The following is a 17,756-nucleotide window of genomic DNA, read 5'->3' on the forward strand; positions in this document are numbered from 1 at the left end:
GAAAGGGGAGCTGGGAATGGGAAGAAAATGTGATGGCTTGGTAATTGTGAGATTGCTGTTTGTGAAAACTCTGCCTTTACCGTACTGCAGAAACGAGTGACAGTGTGTCAATGATACTCAATTGACAGTAAGATGCTTCAGGGGATCCTTACTTGTGAGATCTGTTTTATTGGTACATGCCCTACATTTCTTTCTTGAATCCCCTTGTTATGGAAAATGGTACAATTTAATATATTTTCTCGCACCATGTGACTTTTTTTCCCTGACTTTTGGAAAAAGGTCATCAATAAAATGGAATTTATTAATTGTATTTATTAGTTTTAATTTGTACAGACAGGACTGCTGTTTGTTGCATTGTGACAACTGTTGGTATTCTGTGCATGTTTTATCATTGATGCTGTTCTGCTCTTGTTTCAGGTGAAAAGGGAGAAGGAAAGAGTACTCAAAAACCTTTGCATTATAAAAGTTGCCTATTTCACAGAGTTGTGAAGGATTTTATGATTCAAGGAGGTGACTTCAGTGAAGGTATAAAATTAGAAGTTTATTGAAGCATAATTTTAAAATTGGGTATGCTTCCCTTCCAAAGCCTCCACTTCCTAAATGCCATACTTCTTTCCATTTTCCAGTGTAATTGATGTGCAATCATTGGGTGGTTGGATGAGGAGGCCTCTTGGGATGGCCTCTTGTGTGTGCCACATTTGCTAACTATGATTAAAGTTCTGAGATAGTTATTTTACCCTCAAGCTACTGATTTAAGAACTGGTGCAACTGAGAGAGAAATTGATATTAATATGCCATAAGCTCTAAACGTACATCCGTCTGGTTTAGTCGAGCAGTCAATACCTGACATCAGGATTTTTGCTTTTACTAAATAGTAACATGGGAGGTTCACAGTTCAACAAGCTCAAACTCGGATAAATGAATGAGGGAATGAATACAGTTGGTCATAATGTAAATAAATCATTTGTGATTTGGCTTTATCCCTTACTTGGTAATGGAATAAAGAGTGAATGCATTTTCCAAACTGGTACATCTGCACATTCGAGCCATCAAGACTTTTCAATATTGTCTTTCCACCAGACTTCTCAGAAATATGCAAACATGGCCACTCCAGTCCAAATTCCTGGTCTTTGTTCCTTTCCCTTTTCTGTAAAAGTCTGTTACTCGGGTGTTTTATAGTGCACTTTGCTTGACATTGAAAAGTATAATGAATTGAATCCTCAACTGGTTCTTCTTTCTGTTAAAAAAAAATCAAAAACAGGCTATATTTTCTTGTCGTCAATCATACACTGCCAGCATTTTTTCATGACATTCCTTTAAATCATTTGTGCACCAACTGATATTATTGTATTTTTTGAAAACTTTTCTGTTTTTTCAGGAAATGGCAGAGGAGGTGAATCTATCTATGGAGGGTTTTTTGAAGGTAATTTTTCTGTTGTGCACATTGTTGTCTGCATTTATGATGTATTTACGTAGAGTTTAAGTACAATTTTTTAAGTTGCATTTTGGCATTTTGAGTGCTAACCCATCAACCCTGTTCTTCCACTAAGCTACCTGTGAACAAAGTGTGCCCATTAACATCATCCTGATTCTCCCAAAAACCCACTGGAAGTTTTTTCCAAAAACCAAGACTGGATTTATGTGCAATCTTTTGATTATTGCATTTTTATATGATAGGTGAATAACAGGAGTGTAAGGAGCACATTGTTCTAGATTTTGCACATGTAGTGACAGCAAAACTTTTAATACTTCACCATCATAGTGACCCAGGGAGTATCCACATTCAACTAAATGAAAGAATATAGATGTCAATGATTCCCTGCTGTTCAATGGGTACACTTTTTTTCCAAATTCCTCTTTTGAGATCATTAGAAATCATTGACATTATGAAAGCCTTAGATACTTACAAACTAAATAGAGGAAAAAAACATAGCAAAATAGGTGCAGGAGTAGGCCATTCGACCCTTTGAGCCAGCACCGCCATTCAATATGATCATGGCTGATCGTCTAAAATCTGTACCCCGTCCTGCCTTTTCCCCATATGCCTTGATTCCTTTAGCCCTAAAAGCTAAATCTGACTCTCTCTTGAAAACATCCACTGCCTTCTGTGGCAGAGAATTCCACAGATTCACAACTCTGGGTGAAAATTTTTTTTCTCATCTCAGTCCTAAATGGCCTACCCCTTATTCTTAAACTGTGACCCCTGGTTCTGGACTCCCTCAACATGGGAAACATTTTTCCTGCATCTAGCCTGTCCAATCCTTGAAGAATTGTATATGTTTCTGTAAGAATAGGATGGAAACTGTGAATATGTTACTCTTTGCGATCTGCGGATTAAGTGAGATCTCACTGGTGTACATTCATAATTACTACTTTACTACCTTTCTAGATTATTATTCCCTCGGAAAATTATTTTTGATTTTATTTTATTTTTAAAGAAACTGGTATTTCATCTTTAATTGAAATCTAGTGTTTGTTTCAATCTTTATTTCATACTCTTTCAGGTGCTTAAAGTGAAATTAAACAATCAATCTTTTTCTCTCTAAATTGTGTTTGGTCCACGTGACACATCACTATCACTGGATGTCTGAGATAGATTACAACAGACCTCTGCCAGTAACTCGCATGGAGAAAGGTGAAATCCATATAATTGAGATTACACAATCTTTGTGGATAACATTCTCTGAGATCAACAGTGAAAGCTCTTTATGATCATCCTTGGGCCCCCCAATTTCTCTGTAATTGAAAACCAATTTTATATTTCTCTCTTTCATAGTTTTGATGAAGGATCTTTGATTTAAAACCTGAAGACTGTTTCTCTTTTCACAGACAACTGAGTGGGTCCAGAATTATCTGCATTAATTATTGTGCCCTTGTCTAGGAAACAATTTCAGTTGGACCACTATGTCATAGAGAATGTTTATTTTAGATAATAATTATCTTTTTTTTTGTTCCTGTGGCAAAAAAGTAATTACTGTGTTCAATAACAGTGTTTTCATATGATCATGCCACCCTTCATGATAAATCTACCCACTGAATTGTCATAGAAATGTTAAAATATTCTGATATTGGGTATTGACTAGTTCTGTAGAATGATCATGCATTTAATTATTGAAATAGATGAAAGTTTTGCAGTCAAGCACAACAAAGAGTTCCTGTTGTCTATGGCTAACAGAGGAAAAGATACAAATGGCTCACAGTTCTTCATGTAAGTTTTTTAAAATTATCCTATTGGAAATATTTGTTTTGGACCACATTCGTACTTTTTCAAGGTGGTTGGTTTTGCTTTGGCTTCCTTTTACCAAGGAACTGTTGGGAAACAATGGCAGTTATCGCTACCTTCTAATTGCATACTGTGTCTGTCTCCCCTAACGTGACTACGGTGTGTGTCTCACACAATGCCTAACATGCTTTCATAGCTGTTTTATTTCTATCTTGCTATTTATTTTTGTATTCTTGTCCTCATGTTCTCTATTGCTCTCAAATTCGAAAGAAGTTGTTCCTGCACAAATTTCAAGACCTCGCCAAAATTACATAATATTTGAACAAATTTTAATAGATGACACCTCTGCATGTACATTAAAATATGCTAGAATAGTTGTTACTTGTGATGTTGCAGGAGATGTTCCATTCTATCAAACACAATGTGTGTGCTGAAATGTTCAATACCTTTAATAAACAGTAATTTAGACTTTTACAAATGTTTTCTGCACATATTGCCCTGCTTCCCATTCTTCATGTGTACAGAAATGTATTTCAAAACACACAAACTTGCAGGGTAATGTATATTTTTGCCATCTCAAGATGTATTTGTAGTTTTACATTTGTGTTGTTTACTTTAATCTTTTTTTATAAGAACGATGTATTGCTATTGTATTTATCTGAAAGTCAGTGAATTTTAGCTTGTACGTTGTCTAATTTTAGTTTTCTAATTTCATGTTTTGAACATCTACTTTCATAAATATTAAATCATAAAGAACTACTAAGCCTGCACCTCATTTAGATAGGTGAGTATATATTTTTAAATAAATAATGGTATAATTGTGCAAATGTGACTTGCAACAAAACCCAAAAAATTTAAAATCACCTTTCTTTCTTTCTTTCTTAGTGTACACGTTGTCTTTGGTCAAGTTATTTCGGGACAAGAATTAATAAGAGATATGGAAAACCAGAAAACGGATGCAAATAGTAAACCTTATGCAGAAGTCCGAATCTTAAACTGTGGAGAATTGATTCCAAAGGCCAAAGGTGTATAAATGTTTATGTGTGTGCTTGCTCGTGGAAAGGACAAGAAACTTGTACTTTCTTATTTTTGTTTCAATTGCTGTGTGACAGTGATTAAATAGATTCATGTATTTGTGATCTATAAGATATTAATTTTGATCATTTTAAATGAAAAACCTTCCAGTATAATATGATAGAAAATGGCCTTATAGTCATGCAGCATGGAAACGGGCCCTTTGCCCAATTCCTCCACGCTGCTCATGCTCCACCTAAACTAGTCCCATTTGCCTGCTCTTGGCCCATATCTCCCTAAACCTTTCCTATCCATGTACCTGTCCAATTGTCTTTTAATTATAATACCTGCCTCTTCTAGTAGCTTCAAAATGCTGGAGTAACTCTGGAGAAGGAATGGGTGACGTTTCGGGTCGAGACCCATCTTCAGATCAGGGGAGTGGGCGGGACAGATAGAATGTAGTCGGAGACAGTAAGACTGGTGGGAGAAGGGGGGGGATGGAGAGACATCTGTTCCAGGTGTCAGCTCCTGTACATCGGCGAGACAAAGCACAGGCTCGGCGATCATTTCGCTGAACAACTCCACTCACTCTGCCTTAAACTACCTGATCTCCGGTTGCTCAGCATTTTAACTCCCCCCTCCCATTCCCACACTGACCTTTCTGTCTTGGGCCTCCTCCATTGTCAGAGTGAGGCACAGCGCAAATTGCAGGAACAGCACCTCATATTTTGTTTGGGTAACTTTCACCCCAGCGGTATGAACATTGACTTCTCTAACTTTAAATAGCCCTTGCTTTCCCTCTCTCTTCACCCCTCCCCCTTCCCTGTTCTCCCACCAGTCTTACTGTCTCCGACTACATTCTATCTCTGTCCCACCACCTCCCCTGACATCAGTCTGAAGAAGGGTTTCGACCCAAAACGTCACCCATTCCTTCTCTTCAGAGATGCTGCCTGTCCCGTTGAGTTACACCAGCATTTTGTGTCTACCTTCGATTAAAACCAGCATCTCCAGTTCTTTCCTGCACATTTTGTCTGGTGCACTGCAATATCTCTCTGGTAGCTTGTTCTGTATACCCATCACCATAGGTATGAAAATGCCAGCATTTGTAGTTCCTTGTTTATTATTTATTACACTTTCTGTTCATTTATGCATAAGACTTTAGGAGCATTTGCGTTTTCAACAATGAAATATAGTGTATTAAATGAATATCTTACAATTTTGCATAACCAGCCAAAAAGGAAGAGAAGAAAAGAAAAAAATCTTCCTCCACTTCTTCGAGTGAATCTGAGAGCTCCTCTGACTCTGGTTCGTCCTCGGAATCAGAAAGTGATACAGATGAAGATTCTAAGAAGCGGAAAAAGAAACATCGCAAGAAAGATTCGAAAAAGCGAAAGAAGGAAAAGAAGAGAAGAAAGAAATCAGAAAAGAAAAGGTTGGTGTTAATTTCTATATGTTAACAATGTTTCTGATGATTCAGAGTAAACTGATGGACGATTAATAGTAATGGAAGAATGAAGTATTTGTGGAGCCTTGAGACTAAAGATTGTGGTTGTCAACATTTTTATTGCTGCCGATGGTCACAGCATATCATGGATACCCATTTTTGAGCTTCTGAATCTGTTCTGAGACTCCCATGTAGCATGTTGGAATGTTAAGTTGGTGAGTGCTGAGGCTTTGTCTGTCCAAGGACTGTGAGGTAGTCTCACCCTCAGAATCCCATCCAACAACTTTCCTACCACTAACATTAAGCTCACCAGTCTGTAGTTTCCTTGCTTGTCTTTGTTGCTTATACAGTAAAATAATCTGCAATTGGAATATTTGGAAATTAGGATGATTCAGGTTACTTTTTTCTTGTGTTACTCCGAAACTCGCAGGGGCCCTGTTTCCCTAATCTTACCAGGACCCCAGTTCCTGCTCATTCTTTAACCATACCATGTTCAGTGGAATATTTATTATAAATAAACATCTGAAAAAAGTGGATTTAAAATACGTTGGAATGTTAATAGGGATAACATCTAATGGCCCGGAAAATCTGCTAGTTTGGCATCACCAAAATTCTGAATGTGCCCAATTATAAGAGATTAGTAATTGCATTAATTTTTTTTTAACTTGACTGTTTTAAAGCTCATCAGATGAAAGTGCAGAAAGTATCACACAGGAAACTGTTGCCACTGTCTGTCCTGAAGAAATTCCACCTGTACCAGAAAATAGGTTTTTAATGAGAAAAAGTCCTCGTAAGAAGGATGAGAAAGAGAAAGAGAAGAAAAAAGAAAGAGAAAGAGAGAGGTTTGTATGACTATAAAAACATATTTTGTGTGTTCAATTAATTCTTGTCAATATATTTCTGAAGTGCTGTATAACATCTCAGCGTTAGTTCTCAAAATTATATATTCATTAAGCAAGTTCCATTTACACTTATTTTGGAATATGCTATTTTATGCAGTGGAGGTTTATGTAGTTTGGGTAGACCACTGAACGGGAACCAGAGAACAGGGCACTGGAATCCTCTGATGGCAAGTTACAGATTTCAGTTTAATAAATCTCTTATAAGATAAAGCTGTGTGGCGCAGCTGATAGAGTTCCTGCTCCACAACGACAGAGACCCGGGTTCGATCCTGATCTCTGGTTGTGTATGTGTGGAATTTGCATGTACTCCTGTGACCGCATGGATTTCCTCCTGATGCTCCACTTTTCTCTTGTATCCCAAAGACGTACAGGTTTATAGTTGAATTGGCCTCTGTAAAAATCTGTAGGGAGTGGTTGAGAAAGTGGGATGTCATAGAACAGGTGTGAGCAAGTGATCAATGGTTGGCATGGACTCTGGGCTGAACGGCCATTTTCTGTGCTGCATCTCTAAACTAAACTAAAGATACAGCTGATTTAGTCATCTCGACAACTCTGAATAGGCTATGAAATCTGCCTTGTCTGTTGTGCTGCAAGTATCCCAAGAACAATTATTGAGAAGTTACTTATCAGCCAGATTACTGAAATTCGCTATGTTAAGCAGGACCTTATAAAGTATATCTTGTAGTGAGAGAATACTAAAGTAAGAGTAGATATGACTTTCTAGAAGATTGTGGTGGCATTCTTGCAAAAAAGTTTTTGTCATGAATTAAATTATTAACAGTACTGTTTTGTCAATTAGTTTGTTTTTTCAATACATAAGTAACCGGTGTCATGTGCAATTACTACCATGACAGTTGCATTTTCAAGTACATTCTAACATTAATCAATTTGCTGACATTCCATTCTTTACTGTCTGTAAATTTAAGCTCATTTTGAATTTTTCTAGTTCTATCGAGATAAGTTCACGTGATCGGAGTAGAATAGGGCCATTTGGCCCATCAAGTCTACTCCACCATTCAATCATGGCTGATCTATCTCTCCCTCCAAACCCCATTCTCCTGCCTTCTCCCCATAACCTCTGACACCCATACTAATCAAGAATCTATCTATCTCTGCCTTAAATATATCCACTGACTTGGCCTCCACAGCTTTCCAAAGAATCTGTAACAAAGAATTCCACAGATTCACCGCCCACTGACTAAAGACATTCCTCCTCATCTCCTTCATAAAAGATCATCCTTTATTTCTGAGGCTAAGACCTATAGTCCGAGACTCTTCCACTAGTGGAAACATCCTCTCCACATCCACTGTATCCAAGCCTTTCACTATTCTTCATTATGATCTTCATTAAGACATTAAATTGTATTGCTCACCTCCCCTATTCATTCTAGGCTAAGCCTCCTCGTAATCCAACAACATATCAAATTTAAAGTTCTTACCTCTGTGTTTAAACATCTTCATCAGCTAACTTCTCCTATTTCTATGTATTACAATTCTTTCTCAACTCTTGCTCTAATTCTGGAGCCCACCACCTCACAAAATTGCCCATCTTGTCTTCAGTCACAATATCACCATTCATGTAGCTCAGCTATGACAAGTGTTTCCATAACACAGATTAGATGTAAAGCAATTAATGAATTGGAGAACACTATTTACTTTAGACGGGCTGAAATAGTTAGAACACTATTTCAAATGGGACTTGGAGGACCACTTTAAAGTTTGGAAATTGTTGAGCAGAAAGAAAGAACTGTCTTGGATTAAAACAATTTAAGGGAGAAAAACAGTTTTGACGTGACATCACTGCAGTAATCTGACACTATTCTCTTTTAAGAAAGATACGATTTTAACTGCAGGTTATATTGAAATTGACAACTGATGGCTTCTATTGACACTTTTGAGCAACAATATTCTATTAAATGATGTGACATACAACCTTTAGTATTTTTAGCTTGCAGCAACAAAAATAAATTTATTGCTATTGAAAAAATTCTTTTTTATTTTTGAAAATTTGCATGGGGGAAAAAATAACTTTGTTATTGCAAGTCTAAAACTCTCTAACCCTCTTTTCCCCATTGACACAATTGCCCCTACAACAAGATTTTCTATAACGTGGGGCATTCTTGGGAATGCAACTATTGTTATAGAGCAGAGCTTCCTATCGATTGGAAATGTCTCTAATTTCTACATAGGCAGTAAGAGCATATCTTCATTCGCAGAGGTAAGAATGGAAACAGTCACACAAACTCTGCTTATGATACAGGAAATTGGAACACAGCCAAGCTCATAAAGAAAACAATTCATATATTGGTCAGGATTATTTTGGTGCTGTTAACAGGATAGATATTCGATTTGGAGACACAGAGTTGGTTAACTGATAGGACATACAAAGATCTCAGAGTAATCAAGGGATTAGAGAAGAGCCATGGAGAATTAGTTAGAGTGAGACTTTTGAGCAGGGAGATTATGCTAGGCGTGAAAGGTAATGGAAGATACATGAGGAGAAAGTGCCAACATTTTTCACGCAGTCTGATTGGGCTTTCAGCCATGTGGGAAGGTCCCGAAAGAAGCAAGTCCTGCCAAATTAAGATTTACTGAGTGAAAAGAGCCAGTAGAAGAATTAGGGTTAAAATCCAAGGCAGGGTTAAACATTCATTCTCTATTTGGCCTGATGTCTGCCACACAGTGGAATAGTTGACGGAGACCAATAGAGGACTTTTATTCAACTCTGAGCGTATGTTCGTGACCTTCATCATAGGGGCGGGACTTTATTTATATTCAAATTATACTTGTAGCATACCAGATTCACACAAGGTGGAATCAGTCACCCACTACTGCTTTGAACGATTTGAGTACAGCAAATTATGATTACGATTAAATGAAGAAAACTATTCTGTCATTTTGATATAAGATCAAATGCCATCTTCTACTACCTGATAATGGAATAGTATCATTATTTGCTGTTACATAACATGTTGGGCCTGATAGACACAAGATGCTGGATTAACTCAGTGGGTCAGGCAGTATCTCTGGAGAAAAAGAATAAATGACATTTTGGATCAGAACCCTTCTTCAGACTTAAAGTAAAGGTGAGGTGGAACGCTGATCATGGTGGGTAGTGTCAGCAGGGCTTAAAGTGATGGGTAGGCAGTGGTGAATCTTATATTTTGTGTTTTTGAAAACTGAGTTTTAGAATATAATAATTTATAATAGCAATATTTCTGAAATATTTTGATTTGTTTTTTGAATGCATAACTTGGGGCGTTGCTTTTTTTTCATCCTCGTAGTTCCATTTGTATAAAATGAATAACTGTCTTTACTTTAAACAGCAATGCTTCAAATTCCCAAATTTCTACATATCAAAGGCGACTTCTGGTAACAAGATCAGGGAGAAAAATTAAAGGAAGAGGACCCCGGGTAAGTAACTTGTCTTTTTTTCCCAAATCTGTTTTATCCTTTGTGCTTTCTATAGTGTGGATAGAAATGTAATTATATACATTGGTTAGGCTTGACTTAGTGATCTTGAGCCATGTTCCACAAAGACTTTAGTACAAAGGGAATGATGACTTTGGAACCAGCTGTTAACCAGAGTTTTTCACCATTGAGGTGGACATACAAGATCCTATTGGGATGCTTATAGAAAAGATGAGCGTCTCCCAATCTCCTGATCAGAATTTAATCACATGGCTACAAAAGTAAACTTGCCGTTTTTTTAAAAGTTGACTATAATACACGTAGCAGATATCTCTAGGTTTTTATTCGTGAAGTTCTTTTGTAATTTCCTGAATTTACGTATTTGCAAGTTTTTCCTCCTTTTATGTCCTGCATGACTCATTCTAAGTCACATTGTTTGTTGTGACCCGTCCAGATTCTTGGGCACTGTATACAAGGTTGATACTCCAGTACAGTACTAAGGTTGTGCAAAAAAATAGTTGAATGAAGTCCATCTCCTTTCGATTATTTAATATGAAATATCCCAAGGGACTATTTCACATAAGCCCCAGATTCATATATCATTATCACATTGCTTTCTGTCTGTATATGTCTGTCTGTATATTGGCTGCTGAAGTAGCTACTCTTCCAAAAGGGCTTCACTGATTTAAGGTGCTTTTTAACGCTCTTGAATTGTTAATGGAACCAAGTAGAATGTAATTTCAAGTTCTTTTCCCGATGACACATAATTGGTATGGTTTTATGTCGACTGTTTTTACATGTTTTTAAAATCATTTTGTGTAGCGTTACAGAACACCTTCAAGATCAAGGTCTCGGTCAAGAGATCGATTTAGACGGAGTGAAACTCCACCACACTGGAGACATGAGATGCAACGAGCTCAGAGAATGAGAGTTTCCAGTGGAGAACGTTGGATAAAAGGAGATAAGTAAGTGTTACAAATGTCCAAAAAGTGAAAGTATAACCTGCAGGTATGAGTTTTTGTCAATATCTCAGTTGATTTACAGATTCATAAAAGCATTTTAATACATATTAGCTGTTTTAGGACAGTCCAACTGCAAAATCTTTTTTTTTAAATTTGAAACAATAATTTGTACAATAAATACAATCATTGCCTTTTGTTATGATCATTGTACCATCAATTCAATACATTCCCTTGCAATGCATCAGCACCACTCATATTTCCTCCTTACCAATGGACCATGAAGCATTTGGGAGGCTGCTACACAAGAACAGCCCCACGGTATTAAATGTGGGTAGGGCATAGACTTCTGTCCTTCTGTGTCAAAGTCTGTTTGCTGTGCTGAGCTTTAGTGTGGACCTCAACTTGTATATCTGCAACATGCCACTTGGCAACATTCACTCGTGGATCCCTCCTAACACTGGAAGACCAAGGTTTAGGCAGATCAAAGTGTGTTTCACCTAGCCTGTAGGTTCAAGAGACCCCCGTTGTGCAGCTGCTAGGGGCACACCTTGACAATGACTATTGCATCCTTTTCTAGACTTTCTTGGCAAATGCACAATGCACAAGGAGGTGGGAAATCCCCTCATTCGCACCACAGTCACTTTGAGGCCAGCATGCACTAGGAGTGAGACTCCAGCTGCATGGACAGGTCCCCTCTCACTGCCAGTCAAGTGAAATCTTGATGCCTATTTGTGATTTCCAGTGCTGATGCGTTCTCCTGTATGACATTTGACGGTCAACCCAGGAAACCAGTCCACAGAATCCAATATCTCCTTCCCCAACAGGGTAGCCAGGATGTTTATTGTTGACCATAGCCTGATGCACGTGGTCAAAGTGGCTCTTTCTACATAGGACGGTTAGTATGGCGGGGTCCAACTAAATGCTGCATTGGGCTGCAACAAGACCAGGCCCATTCTTTGCGACAGCAGGACAGATAGAATTCCCCAGTACCTCGAAAGACTTGCACATCGAGATCCAATGATGCATTCTGAATCTCCAGATGAAATGGAAGATGGCTTGGGTTCCCGCCACAGCACAAGAGTCGGGTGTTGGCACCATGTACAGCACTGAGAGTTGAGAAGCTGATGATCAGGTTCTTACCCATCATTGAGAGGGATCGCCGCTCCCACATTCCCAATTATGTTTTGCCTTGAAGATAGACACAAAATGCTGGAGTAACTCAGTGGGTCAGGCGGCATCTCTGGAGAAAAGGAATAGGTGACGTTTCGGGTCGAGACCCTTTTTCCTACAACTATGTTTTACCTTGGTTCTGTAGCGCTTTGCCACACATCCTGGCTCCTCCGACCAGATTCCCAGCACCTTTCAATAGTCAGATCTGATTTTGAGGAGAACAGAAGATTGGTCAGGCCTACTGACATAGGCCATGGTTTTCTTGAGTATAGGAGCAAAGAGGTCTTTCTGCAGTTATGCAGGGTCCTGGTGAGACCACACCTGGAGTATTGTGTGCAGTTTTGGTCTCCTAATTTGAGGAAGGAGATTCTTGCTATTGAGGGAGTGCAGCGTATGTTAACGAGGCTAATTCCTGGGGTGGCGGGACTGTCATATGATGAAAGAATGGAACGACTGGGCCTGTATTCACTGGAATTTAGGAGGATGAGAGGGATCTTATAGAAACATATAAAATTATTTAGGCATTGGACACGTTAGATGCAGGAAACATGTTCCTGATGTTGGGGGAGTCCAGCACCAGGGGCTGCAGTTTAAGAATAACGGATAGGCCATTTAGAACTGAGATGAGGAACGTTTTCAACCAGAGAGTTGTGAATTTGTGGAATTCATTGCCTCAGAAGGCAGTGGAGGCCGATTCACTGGATGCATTCAAAAGAGAGCTAGATAAAGCTCTGAGGACAAGCGGAATCAAGGGATATGGGGAGAAGGCAGGAACGGGATACTGATTGTGGATGATCAGCTGTGATCACATTGAATGGCAGTGCTGGCTCGAAGGGGCGAATGGCCCACTCCTGCACCTATTGTCTATGTATATATCTATGGTTTTCTTCTTGCTGCAACATTCTGACTCTCAAAGGTCAGTTGAAAAAGCCGATCAATCTGTGGGTCCAAGCAGAAGAGTCAAATCTCTCTATACAGGGAGGCTTTGACCTTAGTATACTCATAACATTGACGCCTCTTCTGGTCATGTTCTTCCTGACAAATTTGACAAAAGGCTTGGTGCAGCACACAAATGAGTCAAGGGAGAGCTTTATCTGGGTCTTCATTTGAAGATTACGTTTTCTGTTACCCATCCAATATTTGGACCGCACTACTGACGGGCGGCCCAGTAGCGCAGCAGTAGAGTTGCTGCCTTACACAGCATGGAAGACCTCTATTTAATCCTGACTATGGATACTGCCTGTGCAGAGTTTGTACCTTCTGGTACCTCTGACCGCGTGGGTTTTCTCCGGGTGCTCCGGTTTCCTCCCTCATTTCAACGACGTGCAGGTTTGTAGGTTAATTGGCTTTGGTAAAATTATTTTTAGAAAATGTCCGTAGTTTGTAGGGTAGCGCTAGTGTACAGGGTGATCACTGGTCGGTGTGAACCTAGTGGGCCCAAGGGCCTGTTTCAGCTCTATCTCTATTAAGTATTGATGTCTGTGTAGAGCTGTTGGAACATATTCCTGATTTCCCTCCCTAGAGCCCACTTTGGGAGAGCATGTCCATTGTGTCTGTGTGATATTCTGGTCCAATTTGCCTTGGTACATGTCCATAGCCAATGCGAGCCTGTTCAGAGATATTCCTATTGGGTTCGATACTGACCTGATCCCAGGTACGTTTCCACAGACTGCAAGCACATCAGACCTCCTATGCTGCTGGACTGAATTCAGCAGTGAGGAGCCAGGGGCAAAATTAATCCAGTCCCCATCTTCATTACTGTTTGTAGCACAACCATATATTTTTGAATAGAGGCCAATCTTTATTCAAAAATGTAAATAGGTTTTGTATTTTACTTTGTGCCTTGTTTTAATTTCTGGCAGTTTAGGTATTTTTAAATAACATGTTTATATTTATTTGAAACATTTTAAAATAGTTTTTAGTTATCAGACATTTAGATACGTGTCCAAAGACCTTTGACAGCAGTGAGGTCAAAAAGCTTTCATATTATACGTTAACTGCACCGTCAGAAATATATTTAAATTAATATTTGCTAATTCCTTTTATTTTCCAACTGCTATTTAAAGGGGTGAAGTGAATGAAAAGAGAGAAAACGACGAAAGTAGAAGCCCAGGCAGAGGAAGAGAGGGAATGGCTGCAGAGAACAAGCCAGAAATATTGGAGAGTCCAAAAAGGAGCAAAGAGAGGGATAAGAAAACAGACCGAGATACTGGAAGGAATCAACGATCGAGGAGTAAAGAAAGGGAACAGAAGAAAACAGACAAAGATGACAAACTTGATAAAAGCAAGTCTAAAAAGAGAAATAGATCGCGGAGTAAAGAAAGAAATCCAAGCAGAAGCAAAGATAATGAAAAGCAAACCAAAACCAGAAGCAAGGACAGAGAGCAGAAACAAAGCAAAGAAAGGAAGGAAAAATCACGAAGCAAGGAAAAGGAACATACAAAAGGCAAAGAGGGGGATAAATATACAAAATCAAGTAAGGAGCGAGAACGGAATAAAAGTAAAGAAAGGCGAAAACGTGAAAAATCCAGAAGTCGAGAGCAGAGCAGAAGTAGAGAGAGGGGGAAACGGGACAAGTCCAAATCAAAAACTCGTGAGCAAGAACAAAGTAATAGTAAAGCAAGTGACAAAAGAGCTGAATCAAAATCCAGCATCAATGACCAAGATGAGAATAATAATAAAGAGAGCCAGAAACAAGCTGAATCAAGAAGCCAAGATCGAGAACGAAGTAAAAGTAAGGAGAGAGGAAAACAAACCAAATCAAAGTCTAAGAGCCGAGATCGTGATGAGAGCAAAAGCAAAGAAAGGGCTAAGAGGGCCAAATCAAAATCTAAAAGTCGAGGGAGAAGTAGGGAGCGAGAGAAACGGGCCAAATCAAAATCTAAAAGTTGGGAACGAAGTAAAAGTAGAGAACAAGAAAAACGGGCCAAATCAAACTCTAGAAGCAGAGATCGAGAAAGGAGTAGAGACAGAGACAGAGACAGAGGGAGAAGGGCCAAATCCAGAAGCAAAGATCGGCAGCATTATAGAAGTAAAGACCGAGGAAGGCGAGCAAAATCTAGAAGTAAAGATAGAGAAAAGGAGAGAAGCAAAGAGAGAGAAAAACATGTAAATTCTCGAGGCAGAGACAGGGAACAAAAACACAGAGATAATTGGAGTAAATCCAATAATGGTGAGGAACACATCCGGAGTAAAGATCAAGATAAGAGAGCGAAATCCAAAAGCAAGGAAAGGGATAGGAGTCGGAGCAAAGAATGTCAAAAGAACAGAGATAAAGAACAGAAAAAAAGAGGGAGGTCAAGGAGCAGAGAGAAAAGAACTCCTGAAAAGGTTAGGTACGATGACTCGAAGAAAGAGGAAAAAATTGTAAGTTCAGAAGATAAAATTAAGGAGAACGAGTTAAAAGTTGCTGAGGTTCAAAGTACAAATGGTAAAAAAGTACACAACAGAGAGAATGAAAAACTGAAAAGCCATAGCACCAGCCAGGTTAGGGATCAAAGCAGCAGCTCTGAGAGGTTGAGAGAGAATGAACAGAGGAAGAAGGAGAAGGAACGAAGTAGTAGTCCAAGTTTAAAGAGAAGGCGGGGAGATAGTAAATGCAAGAAGTATGAAGAGAAGCACATAGCAAGCAGTGTATGTGAAAATGATGATAAAATTAAGCAGTCAAACAGCAAAGTAAAAGATCAGAACCATGACAAAAAGCACTCAAATTGTGATTCACCCCCAAGTTCCAATGAAGATAAAAGTGAATAAATGTGCTTTAAGGACAAATAATCAATTGCCAATAAATGTTTCCGTGATCTTTATTTTTCAAAGGCCTGTTTGGGACATGTCTTTTAAACTTTGATTTCTGTTGAGTTTGGGTTTTCTTTTGACAATCTGCAGCCTGGATTATTTGTACTACTGGACTTTTAATAAATTTGTAAAGTGGTGCAAAAGCTGGTTTCATCTAATGGTTTAATTTTCAGAGCATTATTATTTTTAGCTTATTTTTTGGTTTTTAAAACAAGTAACGTTTTATTACAGATTGAGTTTTGTGTTCTGCTTTGTGATAATTTTCATTAACCGTCGGTTTTTATTTTTAATGGCAATTGAAATTCTATTCGCCCGTCCCAAAAAATTGTTTGAGAGAACTGGGTAGTGCAGTTCATGTGAAATGATTTAGCAGAGATTTGATTAAATATATCTGCCATATTGGGAACAATCCAACATTCCTAACATGAAATTGGCACTGTTGCTCCGAGTGATCACAAAGATCTATAAACAAAAAAAAACGCAGATGCTGGCTATCTGAATTAAGACAAGAAAATCCTAGAAATACTCAGCATTACTGGCAATATCCATTGAGCGATGTTTCAGGACATGAATTGTTGCCATACCTGCTGAATATTTGCAGCTTTTTCTGATTTTATTAAAGATCACAAGGATGATTGGTACGGCATATGTGGGACATTTTTGAAAAATATTGAAGCTGATTTTTAGCATTCATCCCATGCCACCCATGATCTGGAAGTGATGGATGACATATTTGCAATATTTCTCCAATCTAATGAGCACAGAATGTCACTATAAATACCAGTTTAACTGCCCGTTATAAATTTCACCTTCATGTATCAGTTTAAGATACTGCAGAATCTGTTAAGTGTTTTGTTTTTAGCTTAGTTAGGATGTCATAAGTAGCAGCGCACGAGCTAAACATGATTTGTTAGCTTTTTTAATATAAATTTCTTGCCAATAGACTTGATTTCATCTCTTCCATTTGTTTGGGTGTTTATCCTACCTAAACTCAAAACTACAGATTGTTACAGATTCTGAGAAATGTACTTTTCTTAAAATTTTGATTTAATTGAATTTGAGTGATGCACACCAGAATGTTAATGGATCTCAGTTTTGACCTAAACCACAAAAATTCAAAAGTACTGGAGTACAAACAAAAATTGGCATTGATTGCTATGGAATGTATTCTTCTGTGTGATTGTTTAATAGTCTATGCATTGCAAGTACAGCAATGCAGAACATATTTCATAAAGTGAAATATCATGCTATCATATTTGATTCCAAAACATGCACATTTGGACAAACGTTTCGTATCTTGCTAAAGCTCTTAATCTGGAGAAACATACTCCTGTCTCCTCCTTTCATAAATCTAATGTATTTGGCAAAATGTATTCGCCTAACAATTCAATCGAGCCGTTCATGGATAACGTAACTGATTGCAAGTTCTATACACTAGCTTTTGAAAATATTTAGTTTTAATGTTTGAGGTGAGCAACGTTTAACATTTACTTCAATCTCTTTTCCTTGAAACTGTCCAAAAATGAGCTTTATCGCAGATTCTATATTGAAGCATCATCTGAATATTTCTGATTTAAATTTGTTCATTTGAAAAGATAAAGATTAAAATCTTTATTTTTCTAAACTCATGGAAACAGGTTTGTTTCTCCACATAATTCAACTCTGTAGTACCTTTATGGAAGAATTTGTTTCTTTAGCGAACGTTTAGTTACTCGTGTATGGCCCTTGTGATATTTTCTACAAAGTTCTATCATGCAATAAAATCGTATTGCAGGCATATCTTATTTGTAAAATTTATGATAAATTCTACCTTGCAATAAAATTATTAAAAGCTT

General features: G+C 38.2%; 1 protein-coding gene across 2 annotated transcripts in view; it reads left to right on the forward strand.

Moving 5' to 3' along the window:
* ppig (peptidylprolyl isomerase G) overlaps positions 1-17,756 on the forward strand; it is a 44,681-nt gene extending 26,925 nt beyond the window's left edge. For both annotated transcript variants that reach the window (XM_033023969.1, XM_033023970.1), the window contains 10 exons: positions 418-525; positions 1,379-1,423; positions 3,121-3,208; positions 3,978-4,007; positions 4,109-4,248; positions 5,468-5,669; positions 6,362-6,523; positions 9,910-9,997; positions 10,817-10,959; positions 14,193-17,756. In XM_033023969.1, the coding sequence (XP_032879860.1) occupies positions 418-525; positions 1,379-1,423; positions 3,121-3,208; positions 3,978-4,007; positions 4,109-4,248; positions 5,468-5,669; positions 6,362-6,523; positions 9,910-9,997; positions 10,817-10,959; positions 14,193-15,879 (2,693 nt within the window). In that variant the 3' untranslated portion in view covers positions 15,880-17,756. The remainder of the gene's footprint in view (positions 1-417; positions 526-1,378; positions 1,424-3,120; positions 3,209-3,977; positions 4,008-4,108; positions 4,249-5,467; positions 5,670-6,361; positions 6,524-9,909; positions 9,998-10,816; positions 10,960-14,192) is intronic.

The sequence above is a fragment of the Amblyraja radiata genome, chromosome 7, assembly GCF_010909765.2.
Source record: "Amblyraja radiata isolate CabotCenter1 chromosome 7, sAmbRad1.1.pri, whole genome shotgun sequence".
Lineage (NCBI taxonomy): Eukaryota > Metazoa > Chordata > Chondrichthyes > Rajiformes > Rajidae > Amblyraja > Amblyraja radiata.